The sequence below is a fragment of the Physeter macrocephalus genome, unplaced genomic scaffold, assembly GCF_002837175.3.
Source record: "Physeter macrocephalus isolate SW-GA unplaced genomic scaffold, ASM283717v5 random_268, whole genome shotgun sequence".
In the NCBI taxonomy this organism is placed as follows: Eukaryota; Metazoa; Chordata; class Mammalia; order Artiodactyla; family Physeteridae; genus Physeter; species Physeter macrocephalus.
In genome coordinates, this window is record NW_021145567.1 from 22332 (window position 1) to 37959 (window position 15628).

General features: G+C 55.7%; 1 protein-coding gene across 5 annotated transcripts; it reads right to left on the bottom strand.

The window, feature by feature from the left end:
* Positions 1-667: 667 nt before the first annotated feature.
* CSRNP1 (cysteine and serine rich nuclear protein 1) lies at positions 668-12487 on the bottom strand. 5 transcript variants are annotated; one of them, XM_028484946.2, is made up of 6 exons: positions 12327-12487; positions 6816-6984; positions 5705-5956; positions 3349-3608; positions 2550-2864; positions 668-2456 (listed from the first exon to the last, which is right to left on the bottom strand). In XM_028484946.2, the coding sequence occupies exons 3-6, from the start codon at positions 5916-5918 to the stop codon at positions 1476-1478; spliced, it is 1770 nt and encodes a 589-aa protein (XP_028340747.1). In that variant the 5' UTR covers positions 5919-5956; positions 6816-6984; positions 12327-12487; the 3' UTR covers positions 668-1475. The 5 variants fall into 5 exon arrangements, with proteins under 5 accessions (XP_028340747.1, XP_028340746.1, XP_023972816.1 ...); XM_028484945.2 differs by having other exon boundaries at positions 6816-6992; XM_024117048.3 differs by lacking the exon at positions 6816-6984.
* Positions 12488-15628: the final 3141 nt, after the last annotated feature.

The following is a 15628-nucleotide window of genomic DNA, read 5'->3' on the forward strand; positions in this document are numbered from 1 at the left end:
TCCCAGATCCACAAACGCAGACCACACTGAAAAATAGAGCCTCTTTATTGGTACCTGTAAGCTCAGGTACAAGGTGTTCCCACAAGCTCGCAGGATGGCAAGGCCTCCTAGGCAAGAGGGCAGGCCCAGAGCCTGGGCTTCTTGGCACAGACACAGAAAAATGAATAAATTACAGTTCTAATACTCAGGGACAATATGGAAACTATGATGCGAAATTCAACATCTGCAAACAAAGGGCATGAAAGCCATAAGGAGCCACCCCTCGCCCCTGGCCAACCGGCCTTAGGGTACAGGCAGGTAGACCAGGCTGGAGTGCGTGCCTGGAAAGCCCTGAGTGGTCAGGGGCGTGCTACAGGCCCTGGGGCAGCCCCTTGCCCTCTCTGGGCCTCCTGCTTCCCCCTCCTACATTGATGGGCTTGGAATAAAAGCTGCGGCCTTTGGGGAGGGAGGAGATGGGGCAGAGGACAGTAAGGAGAGGGTTTTTGTTAACTTTTTATTTTGGTTTTTGTTTGTTTTTTAAATTAATTTTATTTATTTATTTATTTTGGCTGTGTTCAGTCTTTGTTGCTTTCTCTAGTTGCAGTGAGCGGGGGCTACTCTTCGTTGAGGTGTGTGGGCTTCTCATTGCTGTGGCTTCTCTTGTTTGGAGTACAGGCTCTAGTGCTTCCCCCTCCTACATTGATGGGCTTGGAATAAAAGCTGCAGCCTTTGGGGAGGGGGAAGATGGGGCAGAGGACAGGAAGGAGAGGGGGCTGCATGGGGCAGAAGAGGGTTTTGGTCACAGTTGGTCAGCCCAGCCCCGCCCCCTGCCCAGATGCTGTCCCAGGCCAGCCCCGGCTTGCTCAGCCAGCCGGAGCAGGGCAGCTGCCACATTAGACAGAGGGCTCAAATCCATGCCTGGTCTACACCAAAGTCCCGGCAAGGGCAGGGCTGCAGGACTAAAAGGCAACGGGACCCACAGGGGTCTGTGCCCCACCCCGACCCTAGTATTGCCTGCCAGCCACCTAGTCTCCAAATAAATTATGGAAATAAATTATAGTCTTCACAGTCCAGAGGATTCAGCCACCCATGAGTCTAGGGCTCAGGGTGGCAGAAGAAGCCTTAAGAAGTGGCTGATTTCAGCCCTGTGTGGCTGTCTTTGGGCTTAGGAACATCATACAAGACCGAAAAGGAGTCTGCAAAGCTCCAGGGGAGCCACATTTCTTCCTGCTCCTGGCACGGCCATGGAAGTGAAAGAGAGGGTGTGGGCATATGGGGGACCAGGCGGCTGAAAGGGGAAGTGCCCCCCCGTCCCGCTTCAGCACAGAAGGTTACAAAAATAAATAAATCAATCCAGAGTGTTGCATGAAAATTAGGAGTGCCCACATGGGAGCCAGCCAATGGGAGACCATTACATACAGACAGACCTCAGGGAGCCCCCAGTTACAACGAAGCAGCAACAGGGCTCTTGGGGCCGGGAAAAGGCACCCTAACCCTCACACAGACACAGGCTCCACCAGCGACGCTGGGGCAGTGTCCTCAAACAACTGGCCATCCATGAAGGGAGCCAGGGCCTCGGCGGCTGGCTCAGACAAGCCCATGATGGACTCCAGGAAGCACGTGCTGGCGTCCCCAGGGGGAGAAAAGGCAGGCAGGGCGAAGTGGGGTGCCTCGAGGTTGTCCAGGCTATCAGACACCTTTTGGGAGGTGTAGTGGGGCCCCAGACTGTAGTCTGGCAGGGCCTGGAGCAGCTTGAAGGAGTCACAGGAGGACAAGCTCAGGTCCACTGAGCTGCTCTGGCCGGCATCCATGATGGCTGGCACCGGGGGGCCGGGGAGGCTGCCTTCCCCCAAGCTTTCAAGGCCACTATTGAGGAAGCAGCTGGCATCCAGGTTGGCGTTTTCATCCAGGATACCTGACGCGAGGCTGGAGCTGGAATAGCTGTGGGTCCAGCTGGCCAGGCCAGAGGGATCACCAGTACCAAAGATGTCAGCTGGGTGGAAGCAGCTGAGGTTGTCCAGGCTGCCCACACCCCCTTCCTCCTCCTCCTCCCCCTCTCCACCCAGGTCAGAGTCACTGAAGCTCAGGATCCGAGCCAGGCTGTCATCGTCCACTCCGGGCTGGAAGCCGGGGCCGGGCAGGGCCGGGTGGGCAGAGCCACTGGGGGCCTCGCTGCTGCTCGATGCTGTGGACGAATCGGTCATGTCGCTGCTGCAGCTGTTGTCTCCCAGCTCGCTGCTCACGGGGGGCTTGGCCAGAGGGAACGTGGGGGCCAGGACCTGCTCGCTGGGGCTGAATGTGGCACCCTGGGCCGGGGCCTCCAGCTCCCCAAGGCTCTCGGCCCCCTGCTCCAGCTGCAGGCGGGTGAGCGTGTGGATGAAATGGGTCTGAACTCGCGCCTGATTAAATTCCACACGGCCCTTAGGGTTCTCACAGCCCTCTCTGCAGCAGCCACAGGGGAACGCTGTGTGGTCCATCTGCAAAGAAAGCAGAGGTGCAGGTGAGGATCTGGCGGAGCGCGGAGAAGCCCGACTCAGGCTCGCCTTCCCAGCCCCGCCTGGCTCCCGTACCTGGCACTTGATGCCCGCCAGGCTACAGCTGCATGTCTCAGGATCACAGACCCTGTCACAGCGACAGCCACAGTCCTCCCGGGACTGGCGCAGGGCCTGCAGCTCTTGCTTCTCCTCGCGATCGATCCTCCGCACGCCTGAGGCCCGCAGCAGAGCCCGCCGCTTCCGGGCTGGGTAGGGCTGGAGGAAGGTCATTTCCTCCAACTGGCCACCTGCCATGGCCACTGCCAAATCCTCCTCCACAGAGGCATCATCTATGGTGTCCACTGTAAGCGGCAGGCCAGCCTCCGTCTTGGGTATCCCGGCCTCCGAAAGCTGTGTCCAGAGAAGAGAGGAGGGACGTGAGAGGCAGACACGGATGCGGTTTCTGGCAGCATCGGTCACATGATAAATACCCCCCTGCCACGAGCTTACTCTCTCTGGGCTGGGCACTGTGGATGCCATAGTGAATGGGACAGCCAAGAAAACACCCTCAGGGCGTTTCCAAACAGGTTTCCTATTCATGTCATTCCCCAGTTCGTGGACAAACCCCCCCCCACCCCAGACAGATACACCGACCCCCAGTGTCCCATCCACTCCCCCTCCCCAGTGAGGTCAGGCATATTCAGACACCACGCCCCCAGCCCTGCAGCAAACAAGAGACTTTCTATACCCATCTGCCTGCAGATAATTTGGCAGGGAGGCCCCACAGGCCTCCCCAAAACACAAGCAAATCGGCATCCATCCTGACACCTGTCCCCCCAAGGCTAGGACTTCAGAGCAACTCCTGGGGCGAGGGCCATGCAGAGGGTCTCCCCACCTTCCATCTCAGCGCCTCCAGCTTCTCCTCCTTCAAGCGTAGGCGCAGCTTCTCTTGCCGTGCCCGGGCTTGCTCCTGTGTAAACTCGGCCAGGGAGAAGCGGCGGTAGGCACTGTGGCGGGAGGACATACCCAGAGTGCAGCCGCCACGGCTGGGCACACTGGTGAAGCCCTGGCACCGAGGGAAGTAGAAGACAGTGATGCCATCGAAGGCTACCCGGCCTGGGCGCTTCCGGGGGACCCGCTTCAGGATGGACAGGGCTGGAAGGCAGGCAGGGGAGGGGCGGGCATTAGTTCTCCGTGAGGCAGGGCCTAACCCCCAGGAGGTGACGCTGAACCGTCTCTCCTCACACCCCTCCCACCCCAAAAAAGAAATGGATCTGAGCCTAGGAGCCGGCCTGGCCAAGACTGGAGCTGGTAAAATGCAACATCACCCTATGTCAACACTGGCTAATTGTTATTTACCAGTCCAAATGAGAGCATTAAACATCTTTCCCATCTTTAGTAGCCATTTACAGTTCCCCTGCACAGTTTTCTATAGTTTTTTTGGTTTTGTTTTGTTTTTTTGTAACGGGGCGGGGGGGGGGGGGGCGCGGTGACTGCCATGCGGCATGCAGGATCTTAGTTTCCTGACCAGGGATGGAACCCGTGCCCCCTGCAGTGGAAGCACGGAGTCTTAACCACTGGGCCACCAGGGAAGTCCCTTTATAGTTCTTAAAAAATTTATTTGTAGGAGCTTTTTATATATATTCAATATTAGACATTAATCATCTAACCTATCTGTGCAAATATTTTAGTCTTTTTTTTTTTAACATCTTTATTGGAGTATAGTTGCTTTACAATGTTGTGTTAGTTTCTGCTAGTTCTTTATTTTTGCTTATGGGCTTTTACGAAATAATTTCTAAGGTTTATGTAATCAAAAGTATACTGAGCTCTTCCTTTATAGCTTCTGCATTTTGCAACAAGCTTAGAAAGGTCTACCCTTTATAAGTTATTAAGTATGTTGATTAGTAAGCTATGTATTGGCATATTCGATATATATATTGGTATATTATTGATTTTTATTAGGTTGAACCATAAAAAGTTACCATGAAATAATCAAATCTTAGCAATTCCATATATTTAAACTTAATATATTAATTTTGTACCCAGCTACCTGAGGGAATTCCCTTCTAATAGGTTTTCTGTATACATATTCTTGAATTTATCATGTAGTCGAACACCTGCAAATCATGGCAACTTTGCCTGTCCCAATCCAGTATATTTCTCATTCTCTTTGCTAACTGAATTGTCTAGCACTTCCTGAACAATGTCAACTAACAGTGGTGACAAACAGTGTCCTCATCTTGTTCCTGACTAAGTGGGACTGCTTCCAGTATTTCCTCATTAATTGTAATGCCAGGTTTTAGGTTGAGACATATATTTTTTAATCATTTAGGGTAGAATTTACTTATTCTTATCATACAGAGGGTCTTATCTGGAAGGAATATTACATGTTATCAAATATTCTTTCAGTATCTACAGTGGCTCTTATACTTTTCCTCCTCTGACACAGTCATTTGGTAAACTATATGATTAGATTTTATAGTATTAAACCATCCTTGTATTTCCAGAGTAAACCCATAGTAGTTTAGTCACTTAACGTACTGTTAGATTCTATCTGGTAAAAATTATACTTTCTCATGTATAATGTACAGATATGCATATAGTACATAAATAGACATATCTGTGGTATTAAGGCATCATGGTGGGGAGGATCAGGGAAAAAAATGTCTCAATGGGCTCCTTGGGGTTTGGGGTGCAATAATGAAAAATAAGGTTGAGAAACACTGCTCTAGGGCCATCTTTGTCAGTTTGGAATCAGAATTACGCAAGCTTGAAAAAATAACTGGGAAAAAACCATTTCACTGCGTTCAGGCAAAGCCAAACAGCATTTTGCTAGGCGAGGGACCGGCTTGACAGGCCCCGCAGCACAGAAGCGTGGGGTGTGGGACTCGGGCAGTTCAGTTGGTAGAGGATAGGGAGCCAGCTGGAGAAACAAAACAGGAACTGAGGGACAGAGCTGGGCGGGAAGGCCCCAGGGCCACTGAGGAGCCCTGCCCTGAACATGATGACTTCTAAGCTGGAGAGTCCCAAGGTTAAAGGTGAATGTAGCTGGACCCAAGTGCCTCTGGACAGGGAGCATTCCCAAGTGACCCCTGTAGGCCAGGAAGTGGAAGAGGTGGTGAGTCAAGTAGGGAAGCCAAAGCCATGGGGACACGACCTCCAGAGGCCAGAACGACGTCATCAGGGCCCCCCAGTTTCATCTTCAGGAAGGAAAGTGGGGTGTAATGGGTTCCCAGGGTGAAGGGACTCACGGGTGAAACTTCGGGGGCCACAGAAGTCGCGGTCAGGCAAGGGCATCTGATCCCAGGGGCCCTCCTCATCCGAGTCCCAAGATGGGGAGGCCGAAGAGCTCGGGGAGCAGGAGGGAGAGTGGCGGCCCGAGGAGGACAAAGAGGAGGAGGACGAGCAGAGTGAGGAGGAGTCCTCATCCAGCTGGTCAAACTTCCTCTTCAGCAGCCCAGTCATGGTGGTGAGGGGTACTCTGGGGTCTGGGCACAGACAGCCTGGAACAGGAAGGGGAAAGCTCTAGGTGGCAGGCCTGAGGGCAGGAGGTGGGCACCCAGCCTTGGTCATCACCTCTCCCACCCACCCTCCGAGGCAACCCAGGCCCTTCCTGAGGAGCCCTACGTGCCAGGGCCACGTCTCTAGTAGGCGTCTTTGCACCAGACGGAGCACTGAGATCCAAACCCTCGTCCTGGCCCTTACAGACTCCCGCCACCTCTGCCCCAAAGCCTTCCTGGGACAGCACCGGGCACCTTCCCCTCTACCTCCTGTAACCCACCTACACACACGCACACGCCAGACCGACAGATGGACCCACAGACCTCAGCCTGGCCACGCTCATTCCCCGGCAGGAATCCTGGGGCTGACTCACTGGCTGGGTGATTCACACAGCTGCATCTGTGTGCCTTTGTGTGTGTGAGGCTGGGCGCATACCGACAGCCTGCATGGCCCTCGTACAGTGGCTCTTCCTCCTCCTCCTCCTGCCCCTAGCACACCCACAGACACGCCGCCCCACACACCCCGGCAACGGGCCCTCATTCAGGGCCAGGCTGACCAGGACTCAGGGAACAGGGTGGCTTTGACACCAGCCCCGATTTCCAGCGTCCAACTTTCCTGTGATGGAGCTGCTCGGACTCTCCCTTAGAAACCCCCGCCCACAAGAGAAGTCCCCGGCCTCCAGGCCTGACTGGGGCCAGAGCCACCTGGGCTTTGTGTCTCTTTAGCATCCCCTGTTTGATCTTCAAAATGCACCTTCATCTTGCCTTCCACTCCAATATCTAACCCTGTTTGTTTGAAATAACTTCCTAGGGAAATTATTTTCTCCCCTTAAAAAAAAAACCCTCTTCTAGTAAAACTGACCGGCCAAGACGACGCTCTCCCGTCCGTAGCTGGGTGACTTGGAGCACCCCAGGATACACTGCTCGCTGTGTCTCCCCTTTAAGGGTCTCAGCCCTCCACAGGAGTGCAACCAGAGATTCCCATAGCTTGGCTGGCCTCAACCGACTGGAGGGCACTTGGGGCTCCTTCCCTGAAATGCTGCAGCAAATAACAACCCCTTCCACTGCTTGGGAATCCCCAAAGGACTCGGTCCTTAGGGCTGAGCCCAGCTACCTTGTCTCTCTGTGCCTCCTGAGCACTCAGGGCTGGGCCCCAGGAGGTCACCAGGAGGAAGGGGAAACGATGCAGAGGCCCCAGTGCTGGGGAGCCCCTCCCCCACTGCCATCACAGGAAATGAGAGTGAACAGGAAAAACCAACCAGAAGGCTGGCGATCTCCCCTACTCAGGTGTCCTTTCTAAACACCCCTATCCCCGTTTGCCTAGCCTTCCACAAAGTCTGTGGATCCCAGACCCAGGCAGTATGCCACCAACCAACTTGCTAGATGAAATTCATCCCAGGGACAGCCTCTCCCCACAGGCACATGAGCAGCAAGAGAAGCTCCCCGACTTGCCAACCCTCCAACAACAACGGGCCCAGGGAAGGAGGACGCACAGGTGTTTCCGGGGGCTTCTCAGCAAATAGTTTCTCAGGCTTGGCACCCCCCCACCCCCCAGGGTCAAACCACAAACAAACACAACCCAGCTCTCAGCTGACCTGAAGGCTCTCACAGGAGATGCGGGAACTCATGGCCCAGAGGCAGGCATACACACACATACACACAAGCAGACAGAGCACAGAGGCACCCAGACACAGAAACACACAAGGACAAACCACAACCCACGCATCTTGTCCCCACCACAATCCCGCTGGGAGACCCCATCCTTTCCCAAACTCCAGATGCTGTCTACAGGGTGCTGAATGCGTCCTAATCACACACCTAAGCCTGAGATCCCCCCAAAACCAAAGGCTCACTTGGTCTCTCTGCCTGGCCATCCCTTAGAAACAAAATTCTGCAGGCCCCAAATCGAACCCCTTGTCTCTGTTCCCCACCCCCCATGCCATCTGTTCCTCTTCCTGTGTTCCCTATCTTAGTAACAGCACTGCCACCCACCCACTTACTCAAGCCAGAAACCTGCAGTCATCCTCAACTCCTTCCTGTCTCCCTCCATCCACATCCAGTCACCCAGTCCTGGAAGTACACATTAGCTCATTTAAGCCACACAAGGCCAGGCACAGACTTGGTAGGTATCACGGAGGCCACCCAGCATAGTGTTAAGAAAACCATGGCTCCAGAACCAGACTGCTTACATTCGAACCCCGGCTTGGCTATCAGTTGGCTGGGTGACCCTGGGCAAGTTCCTTAACTTCTCTGTGTCTTCAATTCTTTGTCTTACAACCTCACAGGGATGGGAAGTTTACGTGAATCATTACATGTCAGGTTCTTAGAACAGTGGTAAATGCTTGATGAATGTGTCATTCTACACTGAGAAAAAAAGTAAGAGCTCCTGGATACACACAATACAGATGGATCTCACTGATATCATGTTGAGTGACAGAAGCCAGACACAAGATTACATGTGAATGAAGTTCAAGAAAAGGCAAACCCAATCAGTGATGATACAATTCAGAATCGTGGTTATCCAGCAAGTGGGAAGGGCACGCACTGGGGACAGTCATGAGGGAATTTTCCCGGGGTGGGGGTCGGGGGTGAGGGGTGTCTAGAAATATTCTATGTTGATCTGGGTGGTGGTTCCATGAGTGTCTAAAACATCTCGCTGTACACATAAGATTCATATACTTTGTGCATTTTACGTATGTCACCTTCAATTCTGAAAGTCTGTTACCCCTATCTCTGTTCCACTGCTACTACCCATGTCCCCTGCCTCTGTTCCTGCCCTCTGCCCGCAGCCACTCTTTACCCTGCAGCTAGAGTGATCTTATTAAACTGCGTGTCTATCTACTGCCACCCCCACGCAGAAAATCATTCCCTAAGGGGAGCCCTTAGGATCAAGTCCACAATTCCAAAAGAGGTTGAAAAAGGCCTGGCTGCTGCCTCCCCTCAAGATTCATCATGCAAGACTCTCCCCACCCCCGTCACTTTATACTCCAGCTGAACTTGCAGTTGCCCAAATAGCCATGACCTGCTCACCTCCTGGCCTTTGCACAAGCTGGAACCCAGCCTCACTCCCCTTTAGAAGTCATCTCCAAGAAGGCCTCCCTGAAACCCTCACTCCTCCCCACTACATGCCTCTCTGGGCTCCCGCGGGCTCTGGGATTCCCCCATCACAGCCCTTACGGCCCCTTCCTGCAATGGCCTCACTGCTCATCTCCCTCATGCCAGGCTGAAGGCCTCTCGGCCTGATCGGCACTGTGCCTGTGCCTGGAATAGAGTCTGGCACAGAGAAGGCTCCTGAGGACCATCAGAGGTAGGCAGCTGACGCTGCAGATCAGGTATACACAAAGAAACGGTTTAGGCACATGAGGTCTCTGGGGCCCATTGGTCAGTGTGCCCTCCTCCTGCTCCTGTCACAGTTAGTTGGAGGGGAGGACATGCCCATCCCCCAACCTGCGCCTGAGGGTTTGAGCAAGAATAGCACCCAGAAGGGGGTAGCTCTGAGAGCAGGAAAAGGAAGTTCAGGCTGCAGGCAGGTGCCAACACAGGCATCTCAGGAGGTTCCCCAAGAGTAAACAAATAGAAGGAGTGTTAAGGAAGCAGGTTCAAGCCAGACACCCTGGCTCTGCCTCAGGGATGTCTACAGAATGGGAGCTTAAGGTGAGGGGGTTATAAACTCCAAGGCTGCAGACAGGGAAACAGGGACACAGGAAAGTTACAGCCCGTGGTACAGGTTCTAATGATGAGCACCCAGCAAAATCTGCAGACCTGGAAATGGGAAATCATCTCCTCCCTGACACTTGTGCTCAGCCGCCCGACCTAGGGATCCAGAGGCTGAGAGAGGCAGAGGCAGATGAGACAAAAAGACTCAGCCAGAGACAGGAGAGGCCAAGTCAGAAAAGGAATGAAAGATAGTGAAAGAGTCCAAGAAAAGTGTCAGACAGTGAGTCAGAGGGTGGGGGAGGGGCCCTCAGCAGCTACCCAGGAATCAAGATCCTGACCGTGGCACCGTTCCCAGGGTGAGCACAGCCCCCTCCGAGGGTCCTGGAGGAAGGAAAAGCAATTCCCAGGAGCCTGCTCAGAAAGAAATACCACACCCCCAAGGAGCCCCGCAGACAGGCACTGAATCGAAGAGAACCAGCCTTCTTCCGGGATCTGCCTGGGCCCTGAGAATCAGGCCGCCCTGCCGTCACCACTCACAGAGGCTGACAGCCCAGGAGGAGGAGGGGCGCCTCCCCATCCTACTAGCCACAACTATCTACACACTCAGACCACACCATGTGAGCCGAGGGAAGGCCATCTCACCCTGGGTACCAGGCAAACAAAGGCTGTTTGGGGGAAGGAATCCCCAGGCCTCTGAAAAGTCACACCAACTCCTCTTCGACCACAGCAGTCCCAATACCCTGGCCCCCAGTTAGAGCTGCTATTGGGAAGGGGGCACCTTCAGCTGCCTCCACCCTCCTTCAGGAATTTGAAGAATGTCCTTTAACCTCAGAGTCCCAGGCCTTGGCCAGGCCAGGCCAGCTCACCCCAGTACCTGGGGTGAGATGACCTCGGATCCTCAGGAACTACTTACTGGCAGAAGGAGAGAGAACCTCTGAGCACCTCAGGCCCCCACGGGGATTGGCTAGAAAGGCAGCCAGGGCAGCCCAGAGAAGGCAGGCAGGAAGCCTTGGCACACCCCTCCCCCACCCATCCCTCCAAAAGTGATCCCCGGGGGAGGGGACAGTTCCTCAGCCTTGGCCTCCAGGGCCTGGCACTGGGGAGGTGCCAAATGTTTGCTGGCTACATGAGGCAATTGCTCCTGCAGAAAGGAAACTGCACCTGACAGAGACTGCTTCCTCCACCTAAGCGAGGCCCCCTTCACTCTCATTCATTCATTCCTTCAACAAATATTTATGGAGTGCCTATGACATGCCAAGCACTGTGTCACACACCTGGGCATACAGGGAGCAAGACACAGACCAGTGCTGCCCCCCTGAAGCTTTGAGCTTAGTGGGGAGGAGTATAATGAGTTACAAACCGTGCTGAGTGCTGGGATGGAGGGTGGGAGGGGTACAGCTGGGGGTGAAGACAGGTCTCTTGGAGTAAAGGATGGGATGTAGGAAAAGCTCCAGAGAGAGAGGGGGACACAGGAAGCGGGAGGGACTTGAAGAGGAAGAGGCAGAGAGATGAGGGGGAACGGGCGGCCTGGGAGGGGGCTTCAGGAGCCAGGAAGCCAGGGCTGACAGGGCAGGCTTTAGCCTGAGGGCACAGGAAGCCACAGAAGGGTTGAAGTAGGGAGTGACAATACCAGATTTGCATTTTAAAAAGATGGCTCAGCAAGGGACAGAAGGGGGTGTGACCGGTTGGACCGAGCTCCAGAGCTAGGTGAGAGATGACAGGCCAAAGGCTTAGGAAAAAGGGGAAGGGAACCTGGTGACCTCTGGAGGTGGGGACCAAAGAAGGCAGTGATGATGAGGATTTGGGGGTAAGCTATGAGTTCCGCTCCAGAGGACTGTGAGCCATCTGAGTGGAGGTGTCGAGTGGGCAGTGGAGCCGGGGAGGGACTCCCTTGTGTCAGGAGTGTGGGCTGTGTGTGACTGTGCCAGGGAGCAGGAGTGACTAAGTGTGTGACGGCTGCTGTAGTGTGGGCATCTCAACAGTGCCGTGCCCGTGTAAGGGCCCCCGAGGAGGGGAAACTGAGGACCGGTAGGAAGTACGTGCTGGGGAGGGAGCCGTGCGTGGGAGAAGCCTACATGTGCCCGCGGGTGGCCGGTGTAGTTGCGCCCGTGACTCACAGCGGTGGCCTCTGCGTGTGACGGTGACTGACAAACAGGTGAGCGTACGACACAATCCCTCCTCCTCCCTCCCTCCCTCCCGGGGTCCGTGACTCACGGAGCCTCACTCCACTCTCACCCCTCCACTCCCTCCCTGACTGACGCCGGGCACTCGCCGCAGCCCCGGCACCCGCCCCCGGGGGGAGCCCGAGGAGGAAGGCGACAAATGTCACCTGCTCCGGCCATGCGAGGAACTTCTGAAAAGTTCTCAGGCAACTGGGTCAAAAGGGAACTCACCCGCGGACGCGCGCCCGTCGCCAGCCCGCCGCCAGTGCGCAACCACGGCTCGGCAGCCACCCGCCCCGCGCTCGGGGCGCCGGGACCTCTTGGGGTCCCGGCGGCGGGGCGGGGGAGGGGAGCGGAAAACCTGAGACTGTCGCCTCCCGGTCTCCCGACCCGGACTCCGGCCATGGCGCGCCGTCCGGGGCCGGGCTGTCCCCGTCCCGGCACCCGCTCCAAGTGGCGGGGGGCAAACGGCATGGTCCGGGAAGCAGCGCGTCCCGTGAGGGACACCCCCTCCTCAAGGTCCCTTCCCCCGGCCCGGAGCCCACGATGCTGACCTACGATCCGGACGCTCGCCAAGGGCAACGCCGCGACCCGCGTCCTGGCCGGGAACGCCCCCTGCGCTGCGACCCCGCGCTCGCTGGCTCCCTCGCTCGCTCGCTCGGCGGGCAGCCGTCCGCCCAGCAGCCCCTCGCTCTGCGCGTCCGGCAGCGGCGGCGGCGGCGGCGGGACACTGGCTGCGCCCGGCCCCGCCCGTAGCTCCGCCCTCCTCGTCAGTGGAAAACTCCGGGGCTCACGGCGCTGACGCACGCCGGGCCTCCCGCCCGTCGCCCCGCCCAGCCCGCCCCGGTGGCACCGCCCCCCCGCCCCGGAGGCACCGCACCCCCCCGGCCCGAGCCAACTTAGCGGCTGCGGGCCTCCCTGTGGACTCTGACCCCGCGCCAGCGCTGCTGGCGCTCTCGGCCCCCAGCCTCTCCCGCGCCCCTCCGCCGCCCACCCCCGGGCCCTCTCCCGCACACGTTCCGGGAGTCTCCGACACTCCCGGCAGGCCGAGCAGGTCGGGAAGATTCCCACCTCTGCTCGCGGCCCCCGTTTACAGATCGGTACACTGAGGCCCGGAGCAGCGCGGAGCGTCCGTCAGGCCACCCGGCGGTGGCAGAGCCCAGGCCTCCTACACGCCCTAACCGCCACCGAGCCCGAGGCAGTTTACTATAATCCCATCAAACATTCCCTCCTCTGCCCCCTTCCTACCCCCTACCCTCAGATCGCCTGGAAAGTATACTCTGGGGATGAAACGGGTGGGGGATGGGAGTAGAGATAGGGGTTTGGGGGAGAAGGTCATCCTTGGTCCCGACCTTCACCTCTGCCCATGGGCCAGAGACTCTGCAGAATCCCTGAGCTAGGGGTTCCTATAACCAGCTTATCCCCATCCCCACCGCCACCCGATCCCTCTCTTAAAGAAAAAAAAGAAAAAAAAAAGGCTGGTTTCTTCTCAGCCAAATCCTGGCCACTTAAAATGGCCCACTGCCTGCTCTGCTCCCGCCAAGGCCTTTCCTGGGTAGGGGCCAACTCTCCCAGTATTACTGCGCCAGGGAAAGTGTGTGCATGACCCGGCAGCGAGTTCTGGCCCAGGAACCCACCCTCCGCCCCTCTTCCCAAGCGCTGGTCAGATCCTACCCACCACGCGTGCCCTGAGCGTTTCTACCCTCACGCCTTTCCTGCAGGTGTTCCTCTCGCCTGGAACGCCTTCTTGCCCTCTCGCTGCTTACAAGAATCCCACCGCCTTTAAGGTCTCAGCTTGCACTGCCTCCTCCAGGGAGCCTTCGTGGGAGCCTGACCCTCCCCCCTCCCAGTCTGGCTCCCGCTGCATTCTGGGTTCTTCTCTGACTGTCCTAGAAGAACGCTGTGTGTGACTAGCCCAGCCCTCAGGATTCCCTTCTACCTCACTCCAGGTGGCGGGTGGGCGTGACCTGTCCTGCCCGGATGGCATCTGGGGTAGAGATGATGGTAAGGGCCCCTCTAGCAACAGGTGTGTATGTGGAGGGGGCCAGGAGGGGTCTGCCTGCCCTTTACCTTTCTAAGGAAGAACCCTAGGAGGAATGCAGGTTGGGGGAAGCTACAGCCCCTGTTCTTGCTGCATGCTTTGAATGTGTGTACCTGGGGGGCCTGCAGGGGGGAGGTGTCTGGACAGCTGGAGCCAACCTTTCAGTGACTTCCAGTGCCCTCAGGATGAAGTCTCAACTCTGTGGGGCCTACAAAGCCAGAATAATCAGGTCCTTGCCCACCTTTGCAACCTCACCTCTTTCTTCAAACTCCCACGCCCCACTCACTTCCCTGCTCCTCCATTTTGTCTTTAATGTGTGCACGTCTTTTTACTTGCACATTGTGCTTGTAACATTGCTACAACCTAGTTTTAATTTACACATGAGGTATTCTGTTCTGTACCTCCATAAGTTTCTTCCACCCTTACCTCTGCACTTCCACCCCATGCCCTTGATAACTGCACTCCAGCCCTGATTGCCAGCAGTCAGTTCTTGGGGTGTGTCCTGCTCATCCTGGTTTAAATTTCCAAAGATGCTATTCCCCAGCCTGCACCTGCCTTGCACCCACTTAGTTGTATGGTTTCCTTGTGCATTTCCATGTGAGTTGTCTGTGAGCCCTGGGAGGGCAGGGACCATGTCTGACTATCCTTCATGCTCGTGCTCGTTAAGAACATATTGAAAAAATTGTCTATGCAGTAAACGTGTACAGGGAGCTGGGGCTCAAGGAGAGGGCAGGGCTGGAAGTGGGGATGGAAGGGTCATCAGCAGACAGCCGGTACCTTGAAGCCCTGGGTGTGGCTGAGACAGCTCTGGAGGGAGTTGAAAGGCTAAAAAGCTGTGTCCTTTGCTAGAGGTGACTCAGCCCTTAGGGCTATGAGGCTACCCACCCACTCCCACCCCCCTCAAATACTCAGCTGCACTGTCTCCTGTGGCTGCTGGGTGATAGACCTTGCTGGCCCCAAGGAATCACTTCTTCCACTGCCTCCTCCTTCCTGCCTCTAATCCTCTAGGTAGGTCCTCAGGAGACAGGGAGGTCTCTGTCTACAGTGGAGTTCTAGTGCAGTTCTAGTTTTCTCTGTGTGTGTGTGTGTGTGTGTGTGTGTGTGTGTGTGTGTGTGTCTCAAGTCTTCCAATTTGTAAGATGGGGGCATTAGACCAGAGAACTCCACTACCTTCAACATTCTTTGAGCTAGTTTCTAGAAGATGCTGCCTGCTGGTCAGGGAACTGGGTAGTGTCGAGCACTAGTTAATGAGGGTCTCTCAGGCTGCCTCAGTTTGCATCCTGCTGGGCTGTGTATGAGGGAAACCAGACAGGACAGAGACCAGAGCAGGGAGTTGGCAAGGGCTGGAGTGGGGGCTTAGAGCAGGGAGCCCAATGGTTGACAGGGTTTGGGAGGCAGGAAAAGAAGAGAAAATAAGGGAAAACATAGGAGAATAAAAAGAATCAAATAAGTGATGTGTTTTCTCTAGAAAAGCATCTCCCTGTCCTGGGATGGGCTCACCAGATGTTCCCCAGATGTTGCTGGTGATGAGAAACATCTTCCTCTGGGATCACAAGTAAGCTCTTCCTGTTGGTAGGGAAATGAAGGGTCTGTTCCAAGGCAAGGAGGGTGGGTCTGGAGCAGCATCCATCTGTGACTATGGCACATGCATAGGCAGAAACACACCCACACACCCTCAGGAATTTTTTAATACTTTGGAGAGTCCCACAAGTTTCTCAAACATTCAGCATCCATGGACCACCCAATTTTAGGTAAATAAAAAACTACTACTAGTTTTAAATATATTTTTTTAAATTAAAAATTAATGATGCACTT

What these genes read in the sequence shown, in the direction of transcription:
- CSRNP1 (XM_024117048.3), bottom strand. Translation starts at nt 5,918, where the DNA reads ATGACTGGGCTGCTGAAGAGGAAGTTTGACCAGCTGGATGAGGACTCC. An exon ending in TGGCCCCCGAAGTTTCACCC is followed by an intron (nt 3,609 to 5,704) that starts GTGAGTCCCTTC and finishes CCTGCCTTCCAG; the next exon opens with CCCTGTCCATCCTGAAGCGG. An exon ending in TGGCGGGCATCAAGTGCCAG is followed by an intron (nt 2,457 to 2,549) that starts GTACGGGAGCCA and finishes CTTTCTTTGCAG; the next exon opens with ATGGACCACACAGCGTTCCC.